Source organism: Danio rerio, chromosome 7 (assembly GCF_049306965.1).
Source record: "Danio rerio strain Tuebingen ecotype United States chromosome 7, GRCz12tu, whole genome shotgun sequence".
Lineage (NCBI taxonomy): Eukaryota > Metazoa > Chordata > Actinopteri > Cypriniformes > Danionidae > Danio > Danio rerio.
Window position 1 is genome coordinate 19,393,883 of NC_133182.1, and position 26,732 is coordinate 19,420,614.

The following is a 26,732-nucleotide window of genomic DNA, read 5'->3' on the forward strand; positions in this document are numbered from 1 at the left end:
TACTTTTTATGGAAAGTAATGCCTTACAGTATTTTTAAACTACTTTTGAGTTACTTTTTATACCTGTCTGAGGCATGTGAAATATAAATAGAGGAGCTCTGCATTTAATGACACACTATATAACTTACACCTTCATTTACTTTAAAAACAAACAAATTATTTAAATTAACAGATTAATAAAAGTATAAAGCAATGTGTTTGCTACTTTTGTATTTTTGTCTTATAAAATCACTGTCCATTGAGACAATCCCCTTTTCTTTCATAAGTTCAAAATAATGAGAATACTTCATTACAAAAATGTAAGGCTCTGCCATTTGGATTTCTGTCTGTTCCTGCATTCTCTTATTGAGTGTGATTTACCATGATTACACTCATTATAATTCAGAAATGTATTTTTCAGAAGCAAATTAATTAATCTAAAAAAAAGCTTGCATTGAATTTTTTAAAAAAGTAATTCAAATATTTCTACTTAATTTTTTTAAGTAATGTGTTAGTTTGCTGGATACTTAAGCAGGTCGCACACCAGAAGCGCCGCTCAGCGCCATGCCGCGCCATGCATTTTAGAATTCTAAACATAGGTTTCTATCAGGATACACACACCGGCGCCGCAAGTCGGCGGCTGTCAGCGGCGCCCGGCGACAGCTCAGGACGCAGTTCATTTTTCAGCCGCGCCACAGAGCGCCATCTGATTAGTTTCATGTTAAATATCATTCGAATGTGCGCGTCTGGTGTGCGATACTTTAAACTGTCATGTACGCGCCGTGTCGCGGTGCCAAGCGGCGCTTCTGGTGTGCGACCTGCTTTAGAAAAACAATATTAAAACGTAACATGCATTGTATACATATATATAGTCAATCTAAAACTCCTCAGCAATTATAACGCGATTCACTTCATTCTCAGCCAGTGATGTGGCGTTCTAAACATTTGATCTGCATTCTCATAAAGTTCAACACTTCTCTCTCAGTTTTGTCAGTTTTCTCCATGTTGCTGTTTGTACTTGACCAAGGTGAGTTCAATACCGACGGTACGAGTGCAGCCATGCTAATTTCACGAAGTCTGCTTTGTGAAGCTTCGCTCGGGCCCATCTGTGCTGCAGTTCTTCGGGGTTTCTTTTCTTTGGTGACAGTCAGAGCTTAATTTGTGCCAGAACACGCCGGATCAGGATCCGGCACCTCTGAAATCTGATCCGGCACCTCATTTACCAATCCCCCTCCTCAACCGCCCTCCTCCCCCACCCCGCTTTTCATTTTCATTCACAACACCCCCCCACACACCCCCAATCTGCATACTCCACATGTCTTAATTCGATTTCTCTTTAGTTAGATTATGACCTTTAGATTAATCAAAAATTGCTGTTTACATGGTAGACTCTTAATCAGAGTATTGTCTTAATCGCATTAGAATCGAAATATTGGAGTCCATGTAAATGTACTTAGTGATTTGTTCTTTAGCAATCCAATTGGGAAAAGGAAAAAACAATCTTAAGTTAAACGCGCTAATAATGTTGACCCAGTGGTTATAAAACTGTTTTTATTCCAGCCAAACTAAAAAAAAATAAGACTTTCCCCAGCCAGAAGGAAAAAATATATTAGGAAATACTGTGAAAATGTCATTGGTCTGTTAAACAACACTTGGGAAATAATTGAAAAAGAATACAAATTTCACAGGAGAGGTTAATAAAAATAACATTATGGGTAAACTCTGACGTTGACTCCACAAATCTCGTGTGTTGTGAACTGTGGCCCTGGCTCAACTATAATCCAGACTCAATATTAAACATCCTGAGATGGGACTATTGCAGAAGTGCACATTACGTTATGACAAAACATGGACCAAAAAGATCGCAAAAAACACAAATAAAACCTTAAAATGCAATGAACAAAAATATGCAATATCCTACATGCATCATAAAATTTTGAGGATTTTCTGTAAAATAAGACCTTATTTATCAACCTACTCCAAATGTATGTGATTATGGCACTTCTGAATTCCTCTGTCTACCATTCAGTTTTTTACTTCCTGCCCTCAATCTGAATTTCGCCCGTCACCAGAATTACGTGATTGCAAACAACCTATGGCTAAAATACAACCCCAATTGAAAAGATGTTGGAAGATTTTGTAAAATGTTAAGTTTTATTTTGTTGTCAATGACATTTTTCAAAAGGAGCTACTGAGAATGTGGCACAGCCATCCAAATTTGTTAACATTAACAAAACACACACAACGTTTGATTGAAAATAGTGTATTCTTTTTAATTTTGCCATTTAAATAAGAGTTTAAGACAAACAACAATTTACTTGATCATTCCTGATTTCAGAATTGGGGTTGTGTAAGTGAATCCACTAACCGTTCTTTAAAACTAAATTCATTCATTTAAAATCAGGTTCATTTGCTTCATATTTACCAGGACTTGGGGGCGGAGCATGTGGTGAAAAGCCTCCATGTGATAAGACAGACTCCCATGAGTTATCATGTGAGAGGGGGAGGGGCATCCAGTGCAGGTTACCGGGGGCAGCGGGCAGAAATATAACATCGAGCATCACTCCATCAGACAGAGCTGTGAAAAACAGGAAAATGAAAAAGGGAAATATTAGATTAATATAATAATACAAGCATAACACCTTAAATGTCCCATGAAGTGCTTTGAAATGTGCAATTTATGTTATTCAATGTTTGATTTAATCTGAAAGACTGAAACATGAAGAGAGGGTGGGGCATAGAGTAGCCCCTCCCATTTGAAAAAACAACTAATAGTATTTTCTTTTTAATTGCATCTCTGCCAATAAGTGGTTAAGCTCAAGCGCATCAACTGAAAAGTAAATCAGAAGCATTTTGAAAGGGGTGGGGCATTTCAGATACTAGAGAGCATTTGATTGGTCAAGATTTGAGAACATAAGAAACTGAAGTATGAGGTGACGTGAAAAAAAAATTGCTGGTCTATTTTGGAAGAACTGTAAGTTTTGGATGTTTATATCAGGTTTAAATCTTCTTAATGTGAATTTTATTACTGTTTTGGAGCACACTAGCTTATACACTCACCGGCCACTTTATTAGGCACACCTTACTAGTAACGGGTTAGACGCTCTTTTGGGTTCAGAACTGCCTTAATCCTTTCTGGCATAGATTTAAAAAGGTACTGGAAATATTCCTTAGAGATTTTGATCCATATTGACATAATAGCATCACGCAGTTGCTGCAGACTTGTCGGCTGCATACCCATGATGTGAATCTCCCGTTCCACCACATCCCAAAGGGGCTCTAGTGGATTGAGTTCTGGTGACTGTGGAGGCCATTTGAGTACAGTGAACTCATTGTCATGTTCAAGAAACCAGTCTGAGATGATTTATGCTTTATGACATGACATTATATCGCTGGAAGTAGCCATCAGAAGATGAGTACACTGTAGTCAGAAAGAGAAGGACATGGTCAGCAACAACACTTAGGTAGGCTGTGGCATTGACACAATGCTCAATTGGTACTAAAGAGCCCAAAGTGTGCCAAGAAAATATCCCTCCCGCCATTACACCACCTTCACCAGCCAGAACCGTTGATACAAGGCAGGATGGATCCATGCTTTTATGTTGTTGACACCAAATTCTGACCCGACCATCTGAATGTTGCAGCAGATATCGAGACTCATCGGACCAGGAAACATTTTTTCAATCTTCTATTGTCCAATTCTGGTGAGCCTGTGCGAATTGTAGCCTCATTTTCCTGTTCTTATATGACAGGAGTGGCACCCGGTGTAGTCTTCTGCTGCTGTAGCCCATCTGCCTCAAGGTTTGATGTGTTGTGCATTCAGAGATGCTCTTCTGCAGACCTCGGTTGTAACAAGTGGTTATTTGAGTTACAGTTTCCTTTTTATCAGCTTGAACCAGTCTGGTCATTCTCTGACAGCATCAAGGCATTTGCGCCCACAGAACTGTCGCTTACTAGATATTTTCTCTTTTTCGGACTATTCTTTGTAAATCCTAGACATGGTTGTGTGTGAAAATCAGAGTAGATCAGCAGTTTCTGAAATACTCAGACCAGCCCGTCTGGCACCAACAACCATGCCACGTTCAAAGTCACTTAAATCCTCTTTCCTCCACATTCTGATGCTCGGTTTAAACTGCAGTAGATCGTCGTGACCATGTCTACATGCCTAAATGCATTAAGTTGCTGCCATCTGATTGGCTGATTAGAAATTGCATTAACAAACAGTTGGACATGTGTACCTAATAAAGTGGCTGGTGAGTGTAGATACCCTTAAGACTAACATATTATTACTAACATCTAAAAAAAACTTTATTTTAATTTTGATGCTTTAACTTTTTACAATATATAAAAAATGTCTGTGTTCTAAAACGCACCTCTCATTGTCAGACTAAAGTAGCCCGTGTAGCAGGAGGCAGGACTAAATGAGTCAAGCTCTCTCTGGGGGAGGAGCTTGTGAAAGCTGTTAACCTGCATCCCCACGGCAACAGTCTGAACATGTCTGCGCTCATAAGAAAACACCCGTGGCAAAGTCTCAATGGCGACACGAGTCAGTCCGAGACGTGAAGTCATGGGACTGATGGGTGGAGTCAAGAAGTTTTCGTTGTCGTCGTCTTCATCATCAATACTGTCATCATCCTGCTCTCCCACTAGAAACTCCATGGCTCCATCAAACAGAGAGCAATCTGCAGGGTAATGAAGGCATTTTGGTTGTCACTATTTGATTAGCTGTCTGTGAAATAATGTTGATGTAAAAAAAAAACAGCAATTGAAAGGTATGTGTGATCATTACCCCTTTCTGCATCGTCTTCTGTTGTAAGTGGTTGCAGAGGTGGTGCCAGCCTGAGTGAGGATGAATTATTATTTGAGACTATTATTTAAGAATAGCACTAGTTTGACTGTATCAGACAGAAAGCACTCATTCTTACCTCTTTCGAGCACTAGTGCTGCTGAAAAGTTTCCGCTTCACAGGTGTTCTGTAAGGTTCAGACCTGCGCTTGACACAAATATCAATGATCTTAATGGACAGTTTATCCAGTTATGAAATGTAGTTAAGGGATTAGTTCACCCAAAAAAATGAAAATTCTGCTATTAATTATTTAATTATTCTTTTTTTATCTTCCGAACACAAATTAAGATTGTTTACTTGTATTTTTTGGATTAAGCCTACTTTTGAAAGGTTATTGAACTACTTTTTTGTGTGAGACAAAAAAAAAAAAAAATTGTACTTAACTGCTTAGTTTTTTGTTGTTGTTGCTTTTTTTTTTTAATTCAAATTGATCAATATTCATTTTTTATATATTTTATATGATTTGTGTATTTATTTAAATTGTTATTTTTGTTTGATTCCTGATTTGATGCCTTAAAGGCCACCTATGGTGAAAAATCTACTTTTCAAGCTGTTTGGACAGACATGTGTGTAAGTATAGTGTATAGACCAGGGGTCACCAAACTTGTTCCTGGAGGACCGGTTGTCCTGCAGATTTTAGCTCCAACCCTAATCAAACACACCTGAACAAGCTAATCAAGGTCTTACTTGGTATACTTAAAACATCTAGGCAGGTGTGTTGAGGCAAGTTGGAGCTAAACCCTGATAGTACACCGCACCTCCAGGACCGAGATTGGTGGCCCCTGGTATAGACTGTCATATTGGTGTGATATAAACACACCTAGTCCTTTTTTTTTTTTTTTAAATCAATTTAACAACATAAAGATGGTGGACCAATTAGAGCAGTTTTCTTTCATCGTCCTCTGTTGTAAGTGACCACTTGACCACCGAATTGATTGACAGCTGCGTATTAACATGTCTCCGTAGTCACGTGTATAATCATATCAACAAGAGGGAACGAGCGCAAAGCAACCGGGAATACAAGATCTGTTCAGTTTACTAGGATCATCAATCATCATCAAATGTGATCAAGAAGAGTGAGTTTAAAATGTTTTAAAACAGTGAATGTGTGAAATGAATTACAGCCATTTGCTTCAGCTCTACTCCATCAGCACAGCCACGTGACAAAACAATTATAAAGGAAGACGCTTCAATCCCGGTTTGTGGACGTTAAATCAGGCTTATTTTGTACATTAACACAACAGATATCCATACAGTAGTGGAGATTAACCTGTATCATGTCACATTTGCATGCAAAAAGAGTGCAAAGCTAAATACGGGCGCTGTCTGTCTGTGTGTGTTGTCTGACGCAGCCGAGGGAGGAGATTAAGGCACGCAGAAAGGCACATAGAAACAGTGAGCGGGGAGGACCAGCTTTAAAGGTGCAGTACAACAAAACCGCCTTCTGCTGCAAAAATGTATAAAGTAGAATCTTATAAAAGGTATAATAAATAATCTGATGGGTGTTTTGAGCTGAAACTTTACAGACACATTCTGTAGACACAAAAGACTCATATTAAATCTGAAAAAAGGGGTAACCTAGGTGCCCTTTAAAGGTCCAGTGAACTGATTTGAAATGTGCATTTTTATTCAATGTCCGACGTAATCTCAACCAAAACATAAATAGAGGGTGGGACATAATGTAGCGCCTCCCCCTTTTAAAAAACAGCCAATAGTGTTTTGATTTGTCACAGCTCTGCCAGGAAGAGTGGTTGAGCTCAAGTGCATAAAATAAAAAAAGCAAATGAGAAGCATCTTAAAGTGGGCATATCCAATACTGGAGAGCATTTGATTAGTTATGATATCATGAGTAACACTGAAGTATGCAGTGACATGAATAAAACCGTTGATCCATTTAGTTGGAAGTGACAGACTACAAGCTTTACATGTTTATATCAGGTCTATATCTTCTTTATAAGAAGTTTTGGGGCACACTAGCTTATAGATATATTAAACATGAATAATACTGATACTAACATCTAAAAAACTTTATTTTAATTTAAACATGATTTATGGTGTTGAAAAAGTTTGTATTTTGTGTGTTTGTTTTGTGTGAACACAACTTGAGTGCCAGTGTGTGAACGGTAGTTTAATAATAGACCCCGAAGTTTTTTTTTTTTTTACCAAAATGGCAGTGAAACTTTGGCACCCCAGTACACTTAGTCCAGAAAAATAACCAAAAATATATATATAAAAAACATTCTACGTGACTTTAGTGTTTAAACTGTAATTATACGGAGTGCTCCAATAACACGTGCTGAAAAACCTGTAACTGTAAATACTGTTAGCTAATGCGCAGAGTGCATTTTTACGATGGGAATGGGCAATACGACGATTGCATGTTGTGCTGCTGATTCTAATGGCAATACATCATATTGCCCATAGTAAACACAATAGTATCTGGATGCAGACTTGCATATGCAAGTTGAGACATGTAGTGTGATGTTACTGTGAGGGGTAGAGTGCACTAAAAGCATTGCATGCAGCTCAGCTTGCAGCTGCATCCGGCCTGTAGCCAGAGCCTTCTCAGTAAACATGTACTCTGACTTGATTGGAAAAGAGAAAATATCTGTGTCATATTTACAGGTTTTGGGCACACAAAAGTGTTCTTAGAGCTTTGTATGATTACAGTTGAACCACTAAAGTCACATTGAAGCTTCTAACAATATTTTTAGTTCATCTCTGGATCGTTGCCGTCTACAGAAAATGAGAGCTCTCGAATTTCATCTAAAATATCTTGATTTGTGTTCCAAAGATGAACGAAGGTTTCAGAGTATTGGACCAACATGATGATGAGAAATTAATAACATCATTTTTATTTGTTAGGCTTTATTGTTGGCTTAGTTATGCACAAGGTTTTTTCCTGCATAGCGAATAACGAGGTGGTCACCTCCATCAAATTTTATACCACTTCCACTAAAGTGGCAAAAATCAGGCAGGCAGACGCCTTCAGCACTGCTCATGTATTTAATTACATTTAATGTTAGTCTTTTTAATTAAGATGATGTTTTACTTGATAAGATTACAAAAATAATGCAAAATGTGTTTGTTTCAAGTAAGAAAAATGTCATGATCGGGATGCCACCTCATTTTGAGCCAGAAAAAATTATTATGCATACATTTCTGATGAAGAAATCATGAACTACTCAATATTTATCACATCAGAAAGACAAAAACACACACGCACCCCTCCCTTTGCCGTGGCACTCTAGGGCTAAGTGGAGCTGATGGAAGATCTGATAACTGGTATCGTCCAGTGGCCTATAAAGAAGAAAAAATAGATATAAAACAGGAAAACTACTGCTAGAACATTTGAGGTTAAAGAAGTGTTATTTTTTTTCTGGTTGTAAAGGAAACATATTCTTAATTTAGCAAGAAAAATGTAAAATATTAAATGTATAAATATTATAAATTAAAAAGTGCAGCCTTGATGATGATAAGAGCTTTCTGGTAAACGCATCAAAACTATATATTTTTACCCTATTTAAAGGGATAATTCACCCAAAATGAAAACTCTTTACTTTAATCTTTACTATGGAATATGACGGGTGTTAGCAACCAACATTCTTCAAAATATCTTCTTTAGTCTTCAACAACAACTGAAAAACAAACTCACAAGGCTTTAAAACCACATGAGGAAGAATAAATGTTAAACTATCCCCTTTAAATGTTCATTTTGTTTTTGTCTGTGTGGTTTGTTAATCTACAGGGTGAGCCATTTATATGTATACACCTGAATAAACTTATAGGAAATTTCACAAGAAAAACAATGATGTGCTTTATTCTTTCATGAGTTATTTACAAGCCCCCTCACACATACTAATGTGCCACAAACAGGAAGTTAATATCATTAACCATTCCCATTTTATTAAGGTGTATATATATATATAAATGGCCCACCATATATGTATATACTGTATGCGTGTACCTCTCGATGATGGTAGCAGGCTGCAGTGATCACACACTGAATAGCAAACCGCTGCTTTTCTCTATAATTTAACTTCTCACACTCTAATTTCATCTCTCCTCCGCTGATGAGACCAGCTTCTCCTTCACAGGCACATTGAAAATACAGACATCACTACATGCATCATTCAATCCAAAAACACATATTTTTGTATATATCTGTGCTTCCTTACTTTGTTTGCTCTCCATGAAATAATGCAGTGAAACAGGAAGAGGTGGGTAGCTGAAATATCCACCAACCACAGCTCTGTCCAGCAGACTCCTCTCATCCACCTGCCTCAGCCAGTGGAGAAACCGTCGGATGGGCCGTATGCCCCTGTATGGCATCACAGGGCGAGACCCTGTACCTGTTTTAATATTTGAAAATAGTTTTTTGGAAATTATTTGGATTCATCTAATTCCACATACTGTAAATGTGTGGGATAGTTATTCCAAAGTCTGTCCTAATTTTTTCTTATGAACACAAAAAATAGATTAAAGAAAGTTGGAAGTGTGTAACCGTTGACTTTCATAGCACTTGTTTTTCCTACTATGAAATTCAATGGTTAAAGCTTTCTTTAAAATATCTTCTTTTGTGTTCAACACAATACAGAAATTTGAGTGTGAAATTTAGAGAGAGAGAAATTTATTCACTTGAGAGTGAATAAATAGTGTGTAAATATTTATTTATTGGGTGAATTAGCTCTTTAAAAATAGTCTTTCTGTTTTTTGTTGTTGTTTTTTTTTTTTGTGTAACATGAAGATAAAAGTATTAAAGAGCCCTTATTATGGCTTTTTGAAAATGACCCTCCATACATGTGCAATAGCTCTAAGTCAGGGGTGTCCACACTCGGTCCTGGAAGGCCGGTGTCCTGGAGAGATTAGCTCCAACTTGCTTCAACACACCTGCCTGGAAGTTTCTAGTATACTAATTAAGAGCTTGATTAGCTTGTTCAGGTGTATTTAATTAGGGTGGAAGCTAAAGTCAGCAGGACACCGGCCCTCCAGGACCGACTTTGGACACCCCTGCTCTAAGTGAAGTGAAACATCCAGCTAAGGCTTAAATCTAAAAGTGCACAGTGTTTAAAACTATTGATTTATCTATAATAGAGTCCACTCATAATGGTTCGAATGAATTTTCGCGGTAACGAGTCTTTAGCCGTGCCGACGTGACATCGATATGGAACTCAAGCCCCGCTCATTTGTTGCGTGCAGACCTGGGAAAATTAAAACCCCCGGCCCCGCCCACTAACACTGTAGAAAGAAAAAGAAGAAGACAGACATTGTAGCAGATCCCGGTTAATTCATGTTGTGAAGACGCTGTGCTCTGAAGTGTGAGGGAAAGTTATTTTCTCAACTTAAAGATGAGGCTGTGAAGAGTCAGTGGTTGAAGTTTATTTTTGCAAAACATACCTCAGCATTATAGCCCCAGCCTTGTGCTGTGTTCTTTAGTGCTTTAGCAATCTAAAAGCTTACAACGGGGCATTCATCGGCCGTTTGTTAAATGAAGGATCAGAAAAGACTATTGATGTGTGGGACTTTGTCAGAGCTTGACAGGAACTCTAGCTAGCAAATTATGTTTTTAGTTGTGTTTTGTTACTTGTCATCGCTTGTACTGTATCTGGTTAACTCTTTAAATTCTCATATCACGTCTAAAACCATGTTGAAAACGTGACGCGTTGTTTACGGATTTGAATGCGTTTGTGAGCTCGCGATACTCTGCCGTTTGTCGTTGCTATGGCCACCATCAGCTGCTCCTACACACGTGCAGTGCTCAAGTTTCAAAATAGTTCAGCTTTTGCCGCTGTGTGGATTAATACTGAATGTGTGTCATGGTTAAAGGGTCACAAAACACCAAAACACATTTTTGGCCGTTGACAGTCATATATGAGTCCCACATCGATTAAAACACTATTAGGACACATATATTTCACTAAAAAGTAAAAATTGTTTGTTTTTGAGTTGTTTCGAGCAAATTCGCACTTCCGGTTTGAAACTAATTTGAAGGGGGTATGAATGAAATTTTTGAATGAAAGAGCCAAACTGCAGTTAAAGTCCACTATTTAATAATATGGCAAATAATTTGATTACTGATGTCCATGTAAATACAGTCACTGTCTTTCTCCTCTGCGTCTGTGTTTGTTTTGCCTCTGTGAAAATCAGAAACTAACACTCCCATTTTTATGCAAATTTTTACGGACCATGCCTTTTTCCCTCCTCCGACACTCCCCCCTAAACAGAGCTGGACACGTCCACTTTCCTGACTTTTTCCCAAAGTAGAGGTGTGAAAACACCCTGCTGATACAGAGATTTCATGGCCCTTTAAGAATAGAGCAAATCATATGGGAGTCATTTAGGATAATTAGGCAAAAATAAGTGAATATTATATGACAATGTAAGTGTTTTTTGACCTTACATGAATATCAGTCTGTTGTTGGAGACCCCCAAAACCAACATATGACCTTTTTTAATGTTTAATAGGGGCTCTTATAAAAAGCAGTATTTACTAATGGTTCATAAGATTATAAATGCCACTCAATTTACGCCACTAAAATGTCAACTCAATTGATTTAAAAAGGGAAACAACAATGAGAAACAGAAACAAGACCTAAAAGAGGCTACTTTTAAAAGACATTAACAAAAGTGACAGAAAACAAGTATGTTTTAGCACACTTTGGAATAAAGCTAGTGTTGGACAAGATTTTACAAATGAAGAAAGTCTCCAACTTTGGAACCAGTTAAAGCATCCTTTCTGAATAAACGTACTTTTACTGACCCAAAACTGCATATGAAATGTCTGATCTACAAAAGTGTTAAGCACAGGTGTCAAATCTAGTTCCTGGAGGGCCGCAGCTCTGCAGAGTTTAGTTCTGACCATGCTTCAACACACCTACCTGTAGGTTTCAAACAAGCCTTAAGGACTCTGTTAGTCTGATCAGGTGTTTTTAAGTAGGGTTAAAGCTAAACTGTGCACGGCTGTGGCTCTCTAGGAACTGGATTTGATACCTGTGTGTTAAAGCATGGTATTTACCTGTGCAGTAAACCTGGGTCAGTGAGGTGTTGGTGAGATAATCAAAAGTTGTAGCTCCGTCAACTGCACTTCTGATGAGCTTTAATCTGGTGCAGACAACCAGTGCCACTGAATTAAAGAAAAGAAAGCAAAAAATTAAAGTGTGTCTTTAATACAGACAAAGAGAAAACAGTCTGTTGTCATACTTGGAGAGATGCGGCTCTGAACATCAGGCTGTGATGTGGAGAAAAGTTTGATCATGATTGGCTGGTCTGATGTCCGGTCCACCATCTGGATCCAGCGATACTCCTCCATCTCTGACCTCTGCCCATCTGCAAGATGAAATTTGTTCAGTCCGTTATTTAAATATACATGTAATAATCATTTCTCTGTTTGCATCTCACCTTTCCTTTTGACCTTTCGTTCTGAACGACCAACAAAGATCACCACACCAATGACATCACAGATGTGGCCTTCTGGGCAACTAGAAATCTCCTGTCTGCAAGACATGATCACTAATGCATTTCTCTGTGTTGTACAAGCAATTGATTTATATTTAAAGGTAATATTACGCTTTTCATATCAAACTTCCTTAAGTGGGTAATGTTATTGTTTAAGCATGAAAAAGACTTGCAAAGTTATACCTTTAACTCCAAAAGCTAATTATTCTTTATTCTTTCAGCCACAGCGGAATGAACCACCAACTATTCCAGCATATCTTTTACACAGTGGATGCCATTCTAGTACTGGGAAATGCCCATACACTTTCACACTCATACACTACGGCTAATTTAGTTAATCCAATTCACTAATAGTGCATGTGTTTGGACTTGTGTGAAACAGAGTCACACAAGCAGCCGGAGAAAACCCACGCATACAGAGAAAGAACATGCAAACTTCATCCAGAAATGCCAATTGGCCCAGCTGGGACTCAAACCAGCAACCTTCTTGCAGTGAGGCGACAGTGCTAACCACTGAGGCACCGTGTCTCCTATTTATCAATCAATCAAACTTTATTTTAAAAGCACCCAAAGTGCTATACAGAAGACTCAATTGAACATAAAAGACATAAAATAAAATAATAAGCAAAATGTCAACAGGTGTCAAAGGCCAAAGGGAAGAGATGGAGTTCAGGATATGATTTAAAAGCAGACAACGAAGGCCAGTTCATTGTCTGTTTTTGAATCATATCTTAAACCTTTCTCTTCTCTTTGGTCTGTCTGATACACAGAGGCAAAGCATTCCACCGTTTAGGAGCTGCTGCAGAAAAGGCACAATCCCCTCTGAGTTTACACTTTGTTTTGAACAACTGATGGGCTGATCTGAGTGCACGAGGTGGTATGTAAGGGTGTAGAAGTTCAGAAATATAAAGTGGAGCAAGACCATTTACAGGTTTTGTTTGTTATTGCCTGATTAACTGAGGTATGTTCTGTAAATGCTATATCCTCTTCTAAAAACATAATTTGCATTTAATGAGACACACAAAAACATTGAGTTTTTTTCTTCCACCAAAGAAAACTGCATTTACACCATAAATGTAACCCTGGACCACAAAACCAATCTTATGTTGCATGTGTACATTTTCAATAATAGCCAAAACTCCCACAGCCGTATCACCCTGCAACCCAAGAACGCTTACCCACTTAAGCTAAGCAGGGCTGAGCCTGGACAGTAACTGGATGGGAGACCACATGAGAAAACTAGGTTGCTGTTGGAAGTGGTGTTAATGAGGCCAGCAGGGGGCGATCAACCTGCAGTTTGTGTGAGTCCAAAAGCCCACTATAGTGAAGAGGGCACTATACTGTCAGGGAGCGCCGTCTTTCAGAAGAGAAATTAAAATTCTCGTATCATATATCATTTACTCAGATTCTAGATATTTAAATTGTAATATTTCTGACAAATTTCCTCCGATCATAACAAACCACACATCAATGGAAATCTCAATGGACTCTTATGACTGGTTTTATGGTCCACTGGAATGAACATATACTAAGTCTTGGTAAATCATAAGGGGTCATCCCTTTATGAGCAATAGGATTTTGTTCACATACCCACAAGTGAATGAGTGAGGCAAGTCTGGCAAAGCCCAGTCTGGAGAAATCTGATTTTTAGGGATGATATAAATTTGGGCAGTGGGGTTCCTGGAATTAAGACTGATCTCTAATGGAGAAACAGAAGAAGGTAGAATGCAAAATATGAGCAACATTCCTGATGTAAACGAAAACAAATACCTAATTCACATAATGTGGCATAGTCTACTGTTCATAGGTTTGGGGTCAGTAAGATCATTACTTTTATCTAGTTACGGCACATTACATTGATTAAAAGTGACAAAAGTTTGTTTGTTTATTTGTGCTTAACGATTGAGAAAATGTATTCAAAAGTGACAGTAAATATATTTAAAATTTCACACAAATGTATATCTCTGAACTAAAAACTTGCTTCCAAACCATTATGAGTTTCTTTATTTTGTTGAACACAAAAGAAGATATTTTGAAGAAAGCTGAAAACCAGTAAACAAAACCAGTAGAAAAAACAAATAATATGGAAGAATACTATGTTTATAGGATTTCTGCTTTTTTCCAAATCTCTTCTGTTGTGTTGAACAGAAGAAAGAAAGTCAAACAGGTTTGGAAGAAGTGAAGAGTGAGTAAATGATGAAAATGTTCATTTTATTGTGAATCTCTTTAATACTAAAATGATAATAATAATAATAATAATAATAATAATAATAATAATATAGTTGATAAACTGAAATTTTAAAAATATTACTGACCTCAAACATTTCATAACTTTAATTGTTAGTTGTGTCTTATGTTTTTCTACCAATGTGTGGCTCTGAATCCTTCCCCATGCGGCTGCTGTAGCTGTCCTTGACTCTGTAGCGACACAATCTTATGACTTGTCCTGGATGAAGGATTCGGTACCAGTCCAGGCAGACTGTGTTCCACAGCACTACACAAGCATTGGCTGAGCCATCGCCAACCTGCAGCTCAGCCTGAGAACACAGAATGACGACAGAAATTACTTTGACTTTAAATCGATGCTTAAATTGAAATTAGGCAATTTATACTGAAATATGCAGATTATAATATTACTAGCCCCTATTAACTACTAATATTAGGATGTTAAATAGTAGCACTGAAGATGGCTTTAGTACTAGTTAAATCTTTGTCTGGAAACATAAAATCTCAAAAAGAAAAGTTAAAACAACAGGCTTAAATATACATCTGTAAATATCAAATAAAAAAGTCTCCAAAACTAAAACAGTGTTAAGTTAAAATAAATTAAGTTCACAAGGGTCATGAAAACATGCATGTCAAAGATGTCTTGATCTTGACCTTATAGGGAGAGTCACATTTCTGATCTGCCTTCCCATAATACATCAGTCTGGATTTATGAAGGATTCGCACACACAAAGCACCCAGGTACTGTCGAGATCCACTCAAGAAATGTCTGCGCACCTTTGCAAGCGAAACTGTGGACCCCATATCTGCCACTAGAAACAAAAGCATACACATTAACATCAACGCTTATCTCCCATTTAGCCATACAAGATGTCTCAAAAACAGTTTGTCCATTGCATTCACACATAAAATGGCATGACATCCACTGTTTCTAGTCAGGCCACAAATTATGGAACAGTTGACTCAAAAATTTTAATTCTGCTATCATTTATTTCAGGAATGTACATTGAGATGTATTTTAAAATAAAATACCAACTACCTCAATTTTATTTGATTATGTATCAAAATAAACGAAAAAATACGGCCACCACGAATGTATCAAAAAAAAAAATACTGTATTTTAAAAAAACTACAAAATACTTTAACAAGGAAGCAGAACATTTCTTCACAAACCTTCCATTAACATGCCTCTTCAATCAATCCTGCACAAGTAAATTAAATAAAGCAAAACAAATAAAATAAAATAAAACAAAAAATGGCGACGCAGTGGCGCAGTAGGTGGTGCTGTCGCCTCACAGCAAGAAGGTCACTGGTTTGAGCCTCGGCTGGGTCAGTTGGCGTTTCTGTGTGGAGTTTGCATGTTCTCCCTGCAGTCGCGTGGGTTTCCTTCGGGTGCTCCGGTTTTCCCCACAGTCCAAAGACATGTGGTACAGGTAAATTCGTTAGGCTAAATTCTCCGTAGTGTATGAGTGTGTGTGTGAATGAGAATGTGTGGATGTTTCCCAGAGATGGATTGCAGCTGGAAGGGCATCCGCTGCATAAAAACATGCTAGATGAATTGGCGGTTCATTCCGCTGTGGAAACCTCGAATTATTAAAGGGACTATGCCGAAAGAAAAATGAATGAATGAATAAATCAAAAAAACATTATAACATAATAATAATAAAAATTAATGAAATAAAGCAAAACAAAACAAATGAAACAAATACAATTTAATAAAATAAATTAAATAAAGCAACAACAAATAAAAACAAATAAAATAAACAAAAAATGTATTAAAATACATTTATCCACTGTGTAAAACATATGCTGGATAAGTTGGTGGTTTATTCTGCTGTGGCGACCCCCGATTGATTAAGGGACTAAGCCGAAAAGAAAATAAATAAATAAATGAAATGAAGCAAAACAAAACAATTCAAACAAAAAATGCAATAAAATAATAATTGAGAAGTTCACTCAGATGATTAGGTATTCATAAAAATGTAACCTGTGTTTCTATTTGATTTTAGTAGAAATTTTGTACAAATTTTTTACAGAAAATCCTGTCCAGAAGATGATCTCTTTAATCAGTGTAAAAACCATTCAATGCATATATTGAGCTGGAATATAGCACTATATACTTCTCTAACTCTATCTATAGTGAAAATCTCATAGCAGTCTTATATTTTAAAATGGTAATACATGAAAAGTTCATTTAAATTTTTTGCTTACATAATTTGCTGAATAAATCTAGTTGTTTAAAATGTAACAATTTAAAGTCTCGATTTCTGAAATCTACTAAAATCTTAGTCATTTCCAAATATCTTTTTTTTTTGCAAATGTACTCTTCAATAGGCATGGGACGATAACCGTTTTCAAGGTTTACCGCGGTTTGGAAAAGTCAAGGTTTTAAAACCGTCAACATTTTCTGCAATACTGTTCCTAAGGTATGTCTAATTTTTTTTTTTTTTAATTTAAAAAAATTTTTTAGGACAACAATGTCTCCAGTAGAAAAAAATATCCAAAGGTGCCTTTTATATGTGAATAATTCTGTTTTTGAAACAAATGAAGACAGCAAAAGTCTGACATGTTTACAGTTCCAAAGTATTTTAAATGTTTCTCAAAAAAATATTTTGTGTTCAAAAGAGAAAACAGTTTTTGTTTTTTACCCAGACATTTAAAAAAAACTTATTTTAGAGCAGCAAATCACAATACTGCGAAACCATGATATTTTTATCCAAGGTTATCATACCGTCAGATTCTTATACCGGCCCATGCCTACTCTTCAATACACAATATCATGTTGTTTGTCCTATTTTCCTGTCTTATTTTGACTTGCTCCTGAATCTACCCATTCATCTGTTATTTTCTTTATATGTGTTGCATAATTTTCATCCATACATCAAGTATTGATCAACTTCTTCAATATTAATCAACTTTCTGGTCTAGTTTTGGCAAATGATAGAGAAAACACCACTGTTAAAGGCCACATTTATATGATGTCATCATTTAGACTTACAAAGTATTTTACAGTATTTAAAAAAATAAAAGACACTAAAGTATTTTATACAAAATATTAAGCCATTTTCATAAACACCGTCAAATACAAATTACAAAATACTATTTTTTATTTAAAGTACATATTTGAAATACTTGTATCATAAGTACGGCCTATCCCTGATTTTTTTATCATTTACCATTGATCTCGCATGGTTTTGAACAATTCATTTTAAACGTTTACTGTTTTCAAAGTAGTATTTTGTAAATTGTATTAAACCCTATAACGTCACCCAGAACACCTACATAATAAAAGAGTTGAGGGTATTTTAGAAGTTAGAATCTCCACAATTATATTTGTCAAAGCTTCAAGACTTTTCAGTAATTAATTCCCAGGAATAGCCTATATAGATATATAATTATTAAATAAATAATTTATGATGCTTTTTTAACTTAATTTCTGATTTAAGTTTGAGAAAAGTCAACTGATGCAGGGGCTGTCTATAAGAGTGACTCCACACAAATTCTGACTAGAAAGCAAAGTACCACAGACACACACCGTCTATCTCCTCTTCAGAGTCCTCCGCGTCGGGCTCAGAGGGCGGCGTGTCGCGCCACATATCTCCACAGAAGTCATGGTTGTTCCACAGCGGCAGATAGGAGGTCCTGCGTGCTCTGAGCGGTCCTGCTCGCGGCTCCCCAAACATCCAGGGAATGGTCCTCACATTGACGGATGAGAGCGCCCGGAGAGCAGCATCCCCGCCGTAGAGTCGGTCCACCTCCAGCCCGCAGACGTGGAAACTCTCTCCGTCTCCAGCGTCTGCATCACCGCGGCTGAACTCCACATTCCGGACGACGGAGCCGCAGTGCAGTTTATTCCTGCTGATGAGCTTGTTTATAGCGGGATCCAGAGATACGCGGATCTTACAGTCTCCGTCCGTGAGAGTGGCGTCAAACAGGCTCTCTGACATGGAGATGCTGTCCGGAAAGCGGATGCTGAAGTCCAAGTCTCTGCCGTAGCGGTCCAGAGAGATCACGTACAGCGGCTCGGAGCGGGTTCGGGCTCTCGGCGAGCCGAAGGTGTTGGATTGTAGGCGGTTTAAAGTGCTTTTGAGCGGGCATGTCTCAGAGGAGCCGCCTGACAGCGCCGCCATGATTGTGCGACATCAAAACACTGCCGCGGTGCATCGTGGGAGATTGAGTACAGCACAGGAAGAGAAAACGAAACTAAAATATATGTAAAAAAATGACAGAAATAAATTAAAATAAAAAATAAACTAATAAAAGTTTTATAAAATGATTTATATTAAAGACAAGTTAAGAAAGACTAAAAAAACTAACATTTAAACACAAATAAGTGAATTTAAGAAATTAAAGGCACAATGGGTAAATGTGTAACAACTATTGAAATAAATTTTTGAAAACATTTAACATTATAAAGTAGAAAACCCAACATTTTAAAAAGCAGGAAATCATAAAAAAAAGGTTTGAATAAGCTCAAATTGAAATGTAAACCTAAATCAAATACTAAATAAAATAAAATAAATAAATCAACAAGCTAATAAATAAGTTAACAAGCAAATAAGCAAATAAATTGAGAAACAAGCAAATAAATAGGATAATAAATAAGCAAACAACTAAATAACTATAAGCAAATAAATAAACAAATAAGCAATTAAATAAAGAAACAAGCAAATAAATAAATAACTATCAAATAAATAAATAGGAAAATAAGTTAACAAGCAAATAAATAAATAGGAAATAGATTATACCTACATGTGTGTAAAGGTTTAACCAATTATATTAATAGATCAGAATTTCATTATTTCGCAATATGTTTATAAAGGACGGATTCAATCTTGGGACATCGAAGGCACTTGCAGGCCCGTAGCCAGCCTGATGAAAGGGGTGGTTCTTTTTTTCTTATAAAATTTACCTTTTTGCAGTTATACGCCTCAGTTTCTAGTTATGAGATGTACTGCAATTTATTATTTTATTTTATTTTTTTGCTGGATTAACTAGTCAGATGTCATCATAACCAGACTTTATGATGTACTAAAATATTTCCTAAAAATTGCAATTAAAAAAAATTTAAACAAGAGTAATTTTTAAAATACAAACTTATTACATCATACAATTATTAGGAAAAATAGCAATCTGTTAAAGTTTTAAAGTAAAACAAAACTGTAGCCAACTATCATTTACTAGGCAAAAAAAAAAAAAAAAAAACTGGCCAGCACATTCAACTGTCCTTAGTCACAATATGGCCATTTCAATATAAAATTCATAATTAAAACATAATAATAATAATAATAATAATAATAATAATAATAATAATAATAATAATAAAACAATTATGATGAATTCTTCAGAGTTTTCTAGTCTCTTTGTTAAAAAAAAAAGCACATTTGAAAATTCCTAGAAATCAACAACAGCCAAAATATGTTCAAATTATATTATATATTCTGGTGCTTCACATCTTTTTATTGCTCATTTTCATTTCAGAAATAAGGTCCAAGATTTAGAATAAAGTTACCTGTAAAATGTTTTCTTTGTTTATATAAACAATATAGTTGTAAAAAAAAAAGACTTCTCTTACATCAGATTATAGCCCCACTGAAGCAACAGCCGACAAAGGATTCCGTCTTAAAGCCTTTTTCGATGGATTATTTTTATTACTTATGATGGCATAGCAGTCAAAATAGGACAAATGAGCTCATGTATGAGACAAATTCTGGACCTTTGTCAGTGAGAATGGGCCTTCCAAACCCCCCTGGCCACAGGCCTGAAGAGTTAGAACATGTTTTATGCTTCTAGTAAACATGTTTTTAATAGAGTTTTGGCTGTAAAAGCGCACATGCAGGTGTTTCATGCACAGGTCAGATTTTCTCCAGGTCATAATTTAATTTATTTTTATTAATTTTGTCTAAAAAATGATTAGACCTGTCCAGTTTCATCTAAAATGTATCCCAGATTACTTTCTGAAGTGGTTTGAGTGATCGGATATCTGATCAGAATAAAACGAATGAAGTGAGCAAAAAGCCTCATAAACACAGACGTGATGGGATTATATATATTGAATATAAATGCATTATATTAACTGCATTATAAATATGTAATATTAAATTATATAAAATAATTAAAAGAACAAATGCTGGACCTTTTGGCCGTGGGGGGTGGTTAGTAGCAAGAAACATGCTATTAGGTTATGTGGCCGCTAGATGGCGATCTTGGATAATAAGCTTGCCACCACTAGGAGTTTGTCCGTCAGTAATGTTCTAATGTCCCGCATCTGTCTTTAATTATATTCATCTGTCTCCATATTCTACTGCATCCCAAAATATTACACAGCACCAAAATGTAAATATGTATAGTTAATATGTTTTTGTCCACAGCCTACACGACTCTCCGTGACGGAAATTCCCGAGCCTGTGTCCTCCAATGAGATGTGCTCTCTTCAGCGATCACCATGACAACGAGACTCATACACTCAGCAATGACGTCGCATCATAAACATTTGCGTCTGCATTCCTATAAAGCTCGTCGGTTCTCTCTCAGTGTTGTCAGTTCGCTCGGTGTTGCTGTTTGTACCTGACCAAGGTGAGTTCAATACCTGACGGTACGAGTGGAGCCACGCCAATCTCACGAAGTCTGCTTCGTGAAGTTTCATTCGGGCCGTCTGTTCCTTGCGGTTTGCGTATATAAACGCAATATGGCGAATAATATTACGTGTTTGTTGCTTAAAATGTGCCGCCGAGCAACATTCCAGTGAACACTGGCACGGACACGGTTAGCTCGTGCACTCCCTGGGGCGATGCGGCTTGTGAACCCTAGGCAGGGATCAATACAAGTCATGAAGACCCTCAGGGAAACACGGGAGGCCGGTAGTGGGACCCCGCTGCGAGGGTTATGGTGGGTGGGAGCATCGTCTATTTTAAACTATAGTTTCAAACTATAGTCACTATAGTTTAAAATAGAAACCATGGTAACTGTAATGTTTTAACTGTATGTCTGGCTGTTGTAATGTTTTGCTTTGTTTTTCAGCAGAGCTGTTGAGCAAAGAAGGGCTATTGAAGACAACCGCGGGTTATATTCATGAGTGCGCGCATTATAATGTTTTCTGTTTTCTGAAAGTTTATCTTGTTTAGATAAGTTTGCAGGTCAAACAAAATAAACTATACTCTTTCTAAACACCTGTCTCGTGTTTTATTTGTCCTCTACAGCAATACACTGTCATATAAGTCTGTTGAATGCATTTGTATGCAATATGGTTTGACAATAAAGTAGTGTAACAAATAAATAGTTGGTATAAATGTACCTTCATTAGTCAACATTTGGTGTAGGGAATAAAAAGTTAATCAAAGATGTCCTAAGACATAATGGTAATGTTATGGTTGTTACATAACTGCACTTATTATTATTCTGTATATTTAACACCAGCAGAATATACTATATATTTTACTATAAATATACTATATTTGCTTAATAAAAATGTCCTGAGACAAGAATGGATTTTGTTTTGGTTTTATATCAAACTACTGTAGGTTTCAGGTTGACTACAGCAGATATCTATATCATAATATTGGCACTCAAATCAAGTAAAATGTCTCGTACGCAAGTACTTTTAGCATGCGAAAGTCAAATTTAAGTATATAAAATGCAACAACACAATTTTGTCTTGTGAAAATGATCAGTGGGTGGTGAAAAAGTGTTAGTCAAGTTTTATATATAATAGAAGCTGAACAAGTTGTCATAATATTTAGTCATAATGCATTTTTCTATACATTTCCATAAGACTTTTTTTTTCTAAATCTATAATGGGTATGTTGCTCCCAGGTCAATCTTGACTTTGATAAAGGTGAGGTGTATCTGAAGGGAGATTGACTTATGTTCACATTTCTACTTTTGTTCTGGTTTTGTCCTATGCAATGCCATCATTGATTCTGTTTATTTACTTGTGTAAATGTGTGTAAATCTATATTCATTCAGTTTTTAAATTATTTACAATAATATTATTGACTTAATATGAAAGTATTCATATTAATTATTTACAATACAGTTTGTACAGTAATGTTTTCTGTCGTTTAGTAGATATATTATATGAAAGACTTGCTTTGTTTACTAAATAAAGAGGATCTAATTGGATTTGCATTGTAAAAATTAAAGTTAAAAAGGTATTACTTTTTATTATAAAGAGTTTAGTTATGATACTCAGAGTTATTTGAAATTACACTTTAATATAATATATATATATATTTATATATATATATATATATATATATATATATATATATATATATATATATATATATATATATATATATATATATATATAAAATATGTTTTTATTAATTATATAATAAATATATTATATAATATTAAATTACATAACATAATTAAAGGAGAAATTCTGAACCTTTTGGCCGTGGGGTGATTCGTTCGAACCCGAACCCCCCTGGCTACTACGGGCATGACTTGTGATAAAGACCCTATGATATAAAATTACTAAATAAAATAAAAATATATAAATATCATAGAAAAAGTAAAACAAAACAAAAAAATATAAACGATAAAATATGCCATAATGGAAACTATAAAATAAAAAGGGAGAAAGATTGGCAGCACTTAGAAATTCACCGTGATGTAAATGACGTTCCCATGGCAGATAAAAACCAAAACACAGACAGGTCGCCATCTAGCGGTGACTGTGCCTTACTGACTGATGCACAGCACTGCTTCATCTTCCACTCAGAGAAAACCTGCAGCTCAGACGCTCCTGGATCGGGATAGATAATATATCAGAAGATATACAAGTCAAGTTACGTCTTATACATATTAAACCCTGCGACATGGATCCAATGTATTTCCCGTTCTTTTAAAAATAGAGTTCAGAGCAGAAAACTACTGACTGGACTCTTTAATGTCATGTGGAAATATTACAGAAACGGAGTTGTGCCGAAAAGAAATAAGCAGAAATCGGTAAGTTTGTATTTTTAGTTCAATATATTCGCATCACTCTATAATGCTGGGTTGTTGTAACACGTTGGGTCTAATATGAACATTGGGTAAAACCCGACAGTCAACTTTATCAAATGACAGGACGAGTGTAGGGGAAAGTGGGGCACAAAGTAAACACTTTGGTTTTGACCAAATAATGAACAAAAGTAATGGGGTTAGACAAATCATACATACATACATACATATATATATATATATATATATATATATATATATATATATATATATATATATATATATATATATATATATATATATATAATTATTATTATTATTATTATTATTTTTTTACCAATAACACACAAGCCTATCCTAAAAATGAGCACTGGTTGTGTGAACACTGGACCTATGGTTTCTGTGCAGTACTGCCAAAAGTACCAGGAGTAAAAATTTTACTATTTACCCTACCTGGGGGGCAAGCTGTAACAGACAGAGGGTTACTTGTAACACATGCATTTAAAGACAGATTTCACACAAATTAATTTAAATTCACTTTACTTTAAATAGTAACTATATTTTCTTAGTAATTGGCTCATTTCTTTTTTTATTCTACATAGCACAGTATGTTTATTTATTTATTTATTTGTTTATTGGATAAACACATTTGAATCTATTTGCATTATTACTCATTTATCTATTATTTTACAATGTCTGTTTGTTTGTATAATTTATTGTCCCTCAAGGGGAAATTTTCTGTGCATTCACACAGCACATCAGCAAGTTCTGACACAATAACAATTAAAAATAAGCAAACATCCAAAAGAATTACGTTACAATTACAATGCATTTATTTGCATTATTAGCAATAAAATATTTTTTCTATTAAAATATTTTCTATTAAAAAACATTGTTATTAGAAGTTCTCAACATTACACTCAAAATTAAAAAATGTCCCTGCTGTGTCGTGTTTTCCTCAAAACTAGCTAGCAGTCGCTGTGTTTGTTACACCTTTCAAAATGGTTTAATCTTTTAGCCTAGAAGACTGTGATCACAACAATATAAGATATTACGTACATACATTCACAGAATTTTTTAAAATAAAAAAATAGACTATAATAAAAAATACTTTTATGCTGCAAAAATGGTTTTTCGTGTGTTTCTCATCCAATTTCGCTGAACTTTTTCAATAATTGGCAGGAAGACGTCTGCTGACATTGGGGTGAAAACCTCCGAAGCATGCCATGATTAACCCTGAGCAAATACCTTAAAACTCTGTGTTACATTTAACCCAATTAAACTCAAAATGTACTGAAAGTTAATTCTACTTATTTGAAAAGAGTTCTGAACTCAGTGTTGAACTCATTAATTAATGAACTCGTTACCTCAACTTAAATAGAGTAAGTTCACAGTCTCATATAGATTTGAAACAGTTTGAGTTGACTTAACTTATTGGGTTTTACAGTACTCAGTTGGTTTGAGTTCTCTTTATTTATCAGGTTTTACTGTGCTCAAATTGCTTCATTTACTCAAATGGAATAAGTTCACAGTACTTTTTAGGATTAGATTTTGAACTTAAATGGTTTGTTGCAATCTCTTTCCTCAAATGGTTTGAGTTACCATAACATTTTGTTTTTTTCAGTGCATATTTCTTAACACAAAATTTGACATGATGTTGAGTTATAACATTCCAGAAATTTTTAGAGTGTGCAATGAATTTCTCAATACTATTACAGTTTTTTTTTGTAAAGAAATGTTTGAAATTAAATGGATAAACATGTTTAAAAAAAAACACACCGCCAATAATGATAATTTACTATTAATTAACTTTTTTAATCAGTTAAAGAAACCTTAATTTTTTTATATCTTTCATATAAAGCAATTAAGAATCAAAATATTTCATACAGACCAATCTAGATTAATACCAATTACTCCTGACAAAAAAATAAGGGAGTTTTATGAAGTAAAAACAATTTAAAGATCATTTATAACTTAATTACAGATTAATCACCAACTTAATAAGATATTATTTAATCCTTTTACTTGAAAACTTTCATTTTGGGGGCTGAACTATCCCTTTTAACATTATATTCAACCAAAAATGTCAATGTTGTCAGTAGTTATTCATCCTTCATTCATTCCAAACCAGTTTGAGTTTTTATTATTATCATTATTAATCTGTTGAACACCAAACAAAATATTTCAAGAATGTTGGAAACCGGTAATCACTGACATCCATAGTATAGGAAAAACAAGTCAATGGTTGCCAGTTTCCAACCTTCTCAGAGAAAATCTTCCTTTGTCTTTAACAGAACAAAAAACCTGGCAAGTAAAACATGACAGAATGAACATTTTATCTTTAAGACCCATTAAAGGAGTTTTATAAAAATAAATAAAGTTCATTCGTATATATATCACTATGTGTTTCAACTGAACAGGACAATGAAGTTGTCAACCTTCCTCCCATTCCCAACGGGATTACCACAAAGCTGGCACCGGTAGGCATTTTCATTGTTTAATGATTGCTCTTTTTATAATGAATATTATTATTATGAAATCTCCTCGCGTTTGTGACAGTTTCTTTGTTTGGCAGTGGAAGGCTCTGCATGAGCTGTAACTCAATCTGTTAATTTAGTTTTGCTAAGTCGGCTTCTTGTGTTACGGGAGCTGTTTGAGCAGCACACTTTACTGCTCATCTCATTTAAGATGCATGACTTCTGCTTCTTCAGGATCAACAAAGCAACATCCAGAGCACAGCACAGAGGCTGCAGGAGCTTTTCTTCTCCTCTCAGGCTCTGAAGGAGCACAGCCTCCAAGATAAAGCCATCCGGAAGAAGGTGCAGAGTCAGATTACTGATAGATAGGATGATATTCAATAATTTGATGATATTCAAAGATTTTGTGATAGTGAAAATGCACAATATCAGTATTATTAATTGTAGTGGCAGTTTTCTTTAAAGAGGCGCTCTCTTTGGTCAAGAAACAAAGTCTTACCCGGGATGTCTTTTCAAAGTTTTATTCTTTGCAAGGAAGGTCACAGTCATACAGCAACAACAGTTTCTGCAGAGTGAGACACTGAAGTCAAGTGTGTTCACCCTTTTATCTGGTTTTTACTGCTTACAAGGTCAAATCCTAATAATGCCTATTTTGACTACAGTTTCTACAGAATGAGACACTGAAGCAAAGTGTGTTCACCGTTCTATCTAGTTTATACTGCTTGCAAGGTCAAATCCTAATAAGGCCCATTCTGTACGTGCGTCAGGTGCTCCGCTGTTTCTGCTGTAAGTTTCCACTA

At 35.6% G+C, this 26,732-nt stretch overlaps 2 protein-coding genes across 13 annotated transcripts in view; one reads left to right on the top strand and one right to left on the bottom strand.

Moving 5' to 3' along the window:
• Positions 1-18,650, bottom strand: part of si:ch73-71d17.2 — a 19,168-nt gene extending 518 nt beyond the window's left edge. Inside the window, exons 1-15 of one of the 6 annotated variants that reach the window (XR_012383228.1) lie at positions 18,042-18,650; positions 15,161-15,318; positions 14,646-14,817; positions 13,871-13,979; positions 12,224-12,318; positions 12,026-12,151; positions 11,841-11,948; positions 9,004-9,177; positions 8,793-8,914; positions 8,052-8,125; positions 4,905-4,967; positions 4,769-4,818; positions 4,353-4,661; positions 802-2,557; positions 85-505 (exon numbers count right to left, since the gene is read on the bottom strand). Coding sequence is in view for 3 of the 6 variants with exons in the window: in XM_021477743.3 (XP_021333418.1) it covers positions 2,405-2,557; positions 4,353-4,661; positions 4,769-4,818; positions 4,905-4,967; positions 8,052-8,125; positions 8,793-8,914; positions 9,004-9,177; positions 11,841-11,948; positions 12,026-12,151; positions 12,224-12,318; positions 13,871-13,979; positions 14,646-14,817; positions 15,161-15,318; positions 18,042-18,636 (2,308 nt within the window). In the remaining 3 variants the exon portion in view is untranslated. Of the gene's footprint in view, positions 1-84; positions 506-801; positions 2,558-4,352; positions 4,662-4,768; positions 4,819-4,904; positions 4,968-8,051; positions 8,126-8,792; positions 8,915-9,003; positions 9,178-9,559; positions 9,682-9,869; positions 11,949-12,025; positions 12,152-12,223; positions 13,077-13,462; positions 13,980-14,645; positions 14,818-15,160; positions 15,319-18,041 lie in introns of those variants that run through there. The other 5 variants (XM_021477743.3, XM_073908264.1, XM_073908265.1 and 2 more) reach the window with 5 other exon arrangements.
• A 4,490-nt stretch (positions 18,651-23,140) lies between these two features.
• si:ch211-212k18.6 overlaps positions 23,141-26,732 on the top strand; it is a 53,993-nt gene continuing 50,401 nt past the window's right edge. For 3 of the 7 annotated variants that reach the window (XR_012383225.1, XM_073908254.1, XM_073908258.1), the window contains exons 1-3: positions 23,141-23,461; positions 25,876-25,935; positions 26,167-26,274. Coding sequence is in view for 5 of the 7 variants with exons in the window: in XM_073908254.1 (XP_073764355.1) it covers positions 23,408-23,461; positions 25,876-25,935; positions 26,167-26,274 (222 nt within the window). In the remaining 2 variants the exon portion in view is untranslated. The remainder of the gene's footprint in view (positions 23,462-25,875; positions 25,936-26,166; positions 26,275-26,732) is intronic. The other 4 variants (XM_073908255.1, XR_012383226.1, XM_073908256.1 and 1 more) reach the window with 4 other exon arrangements.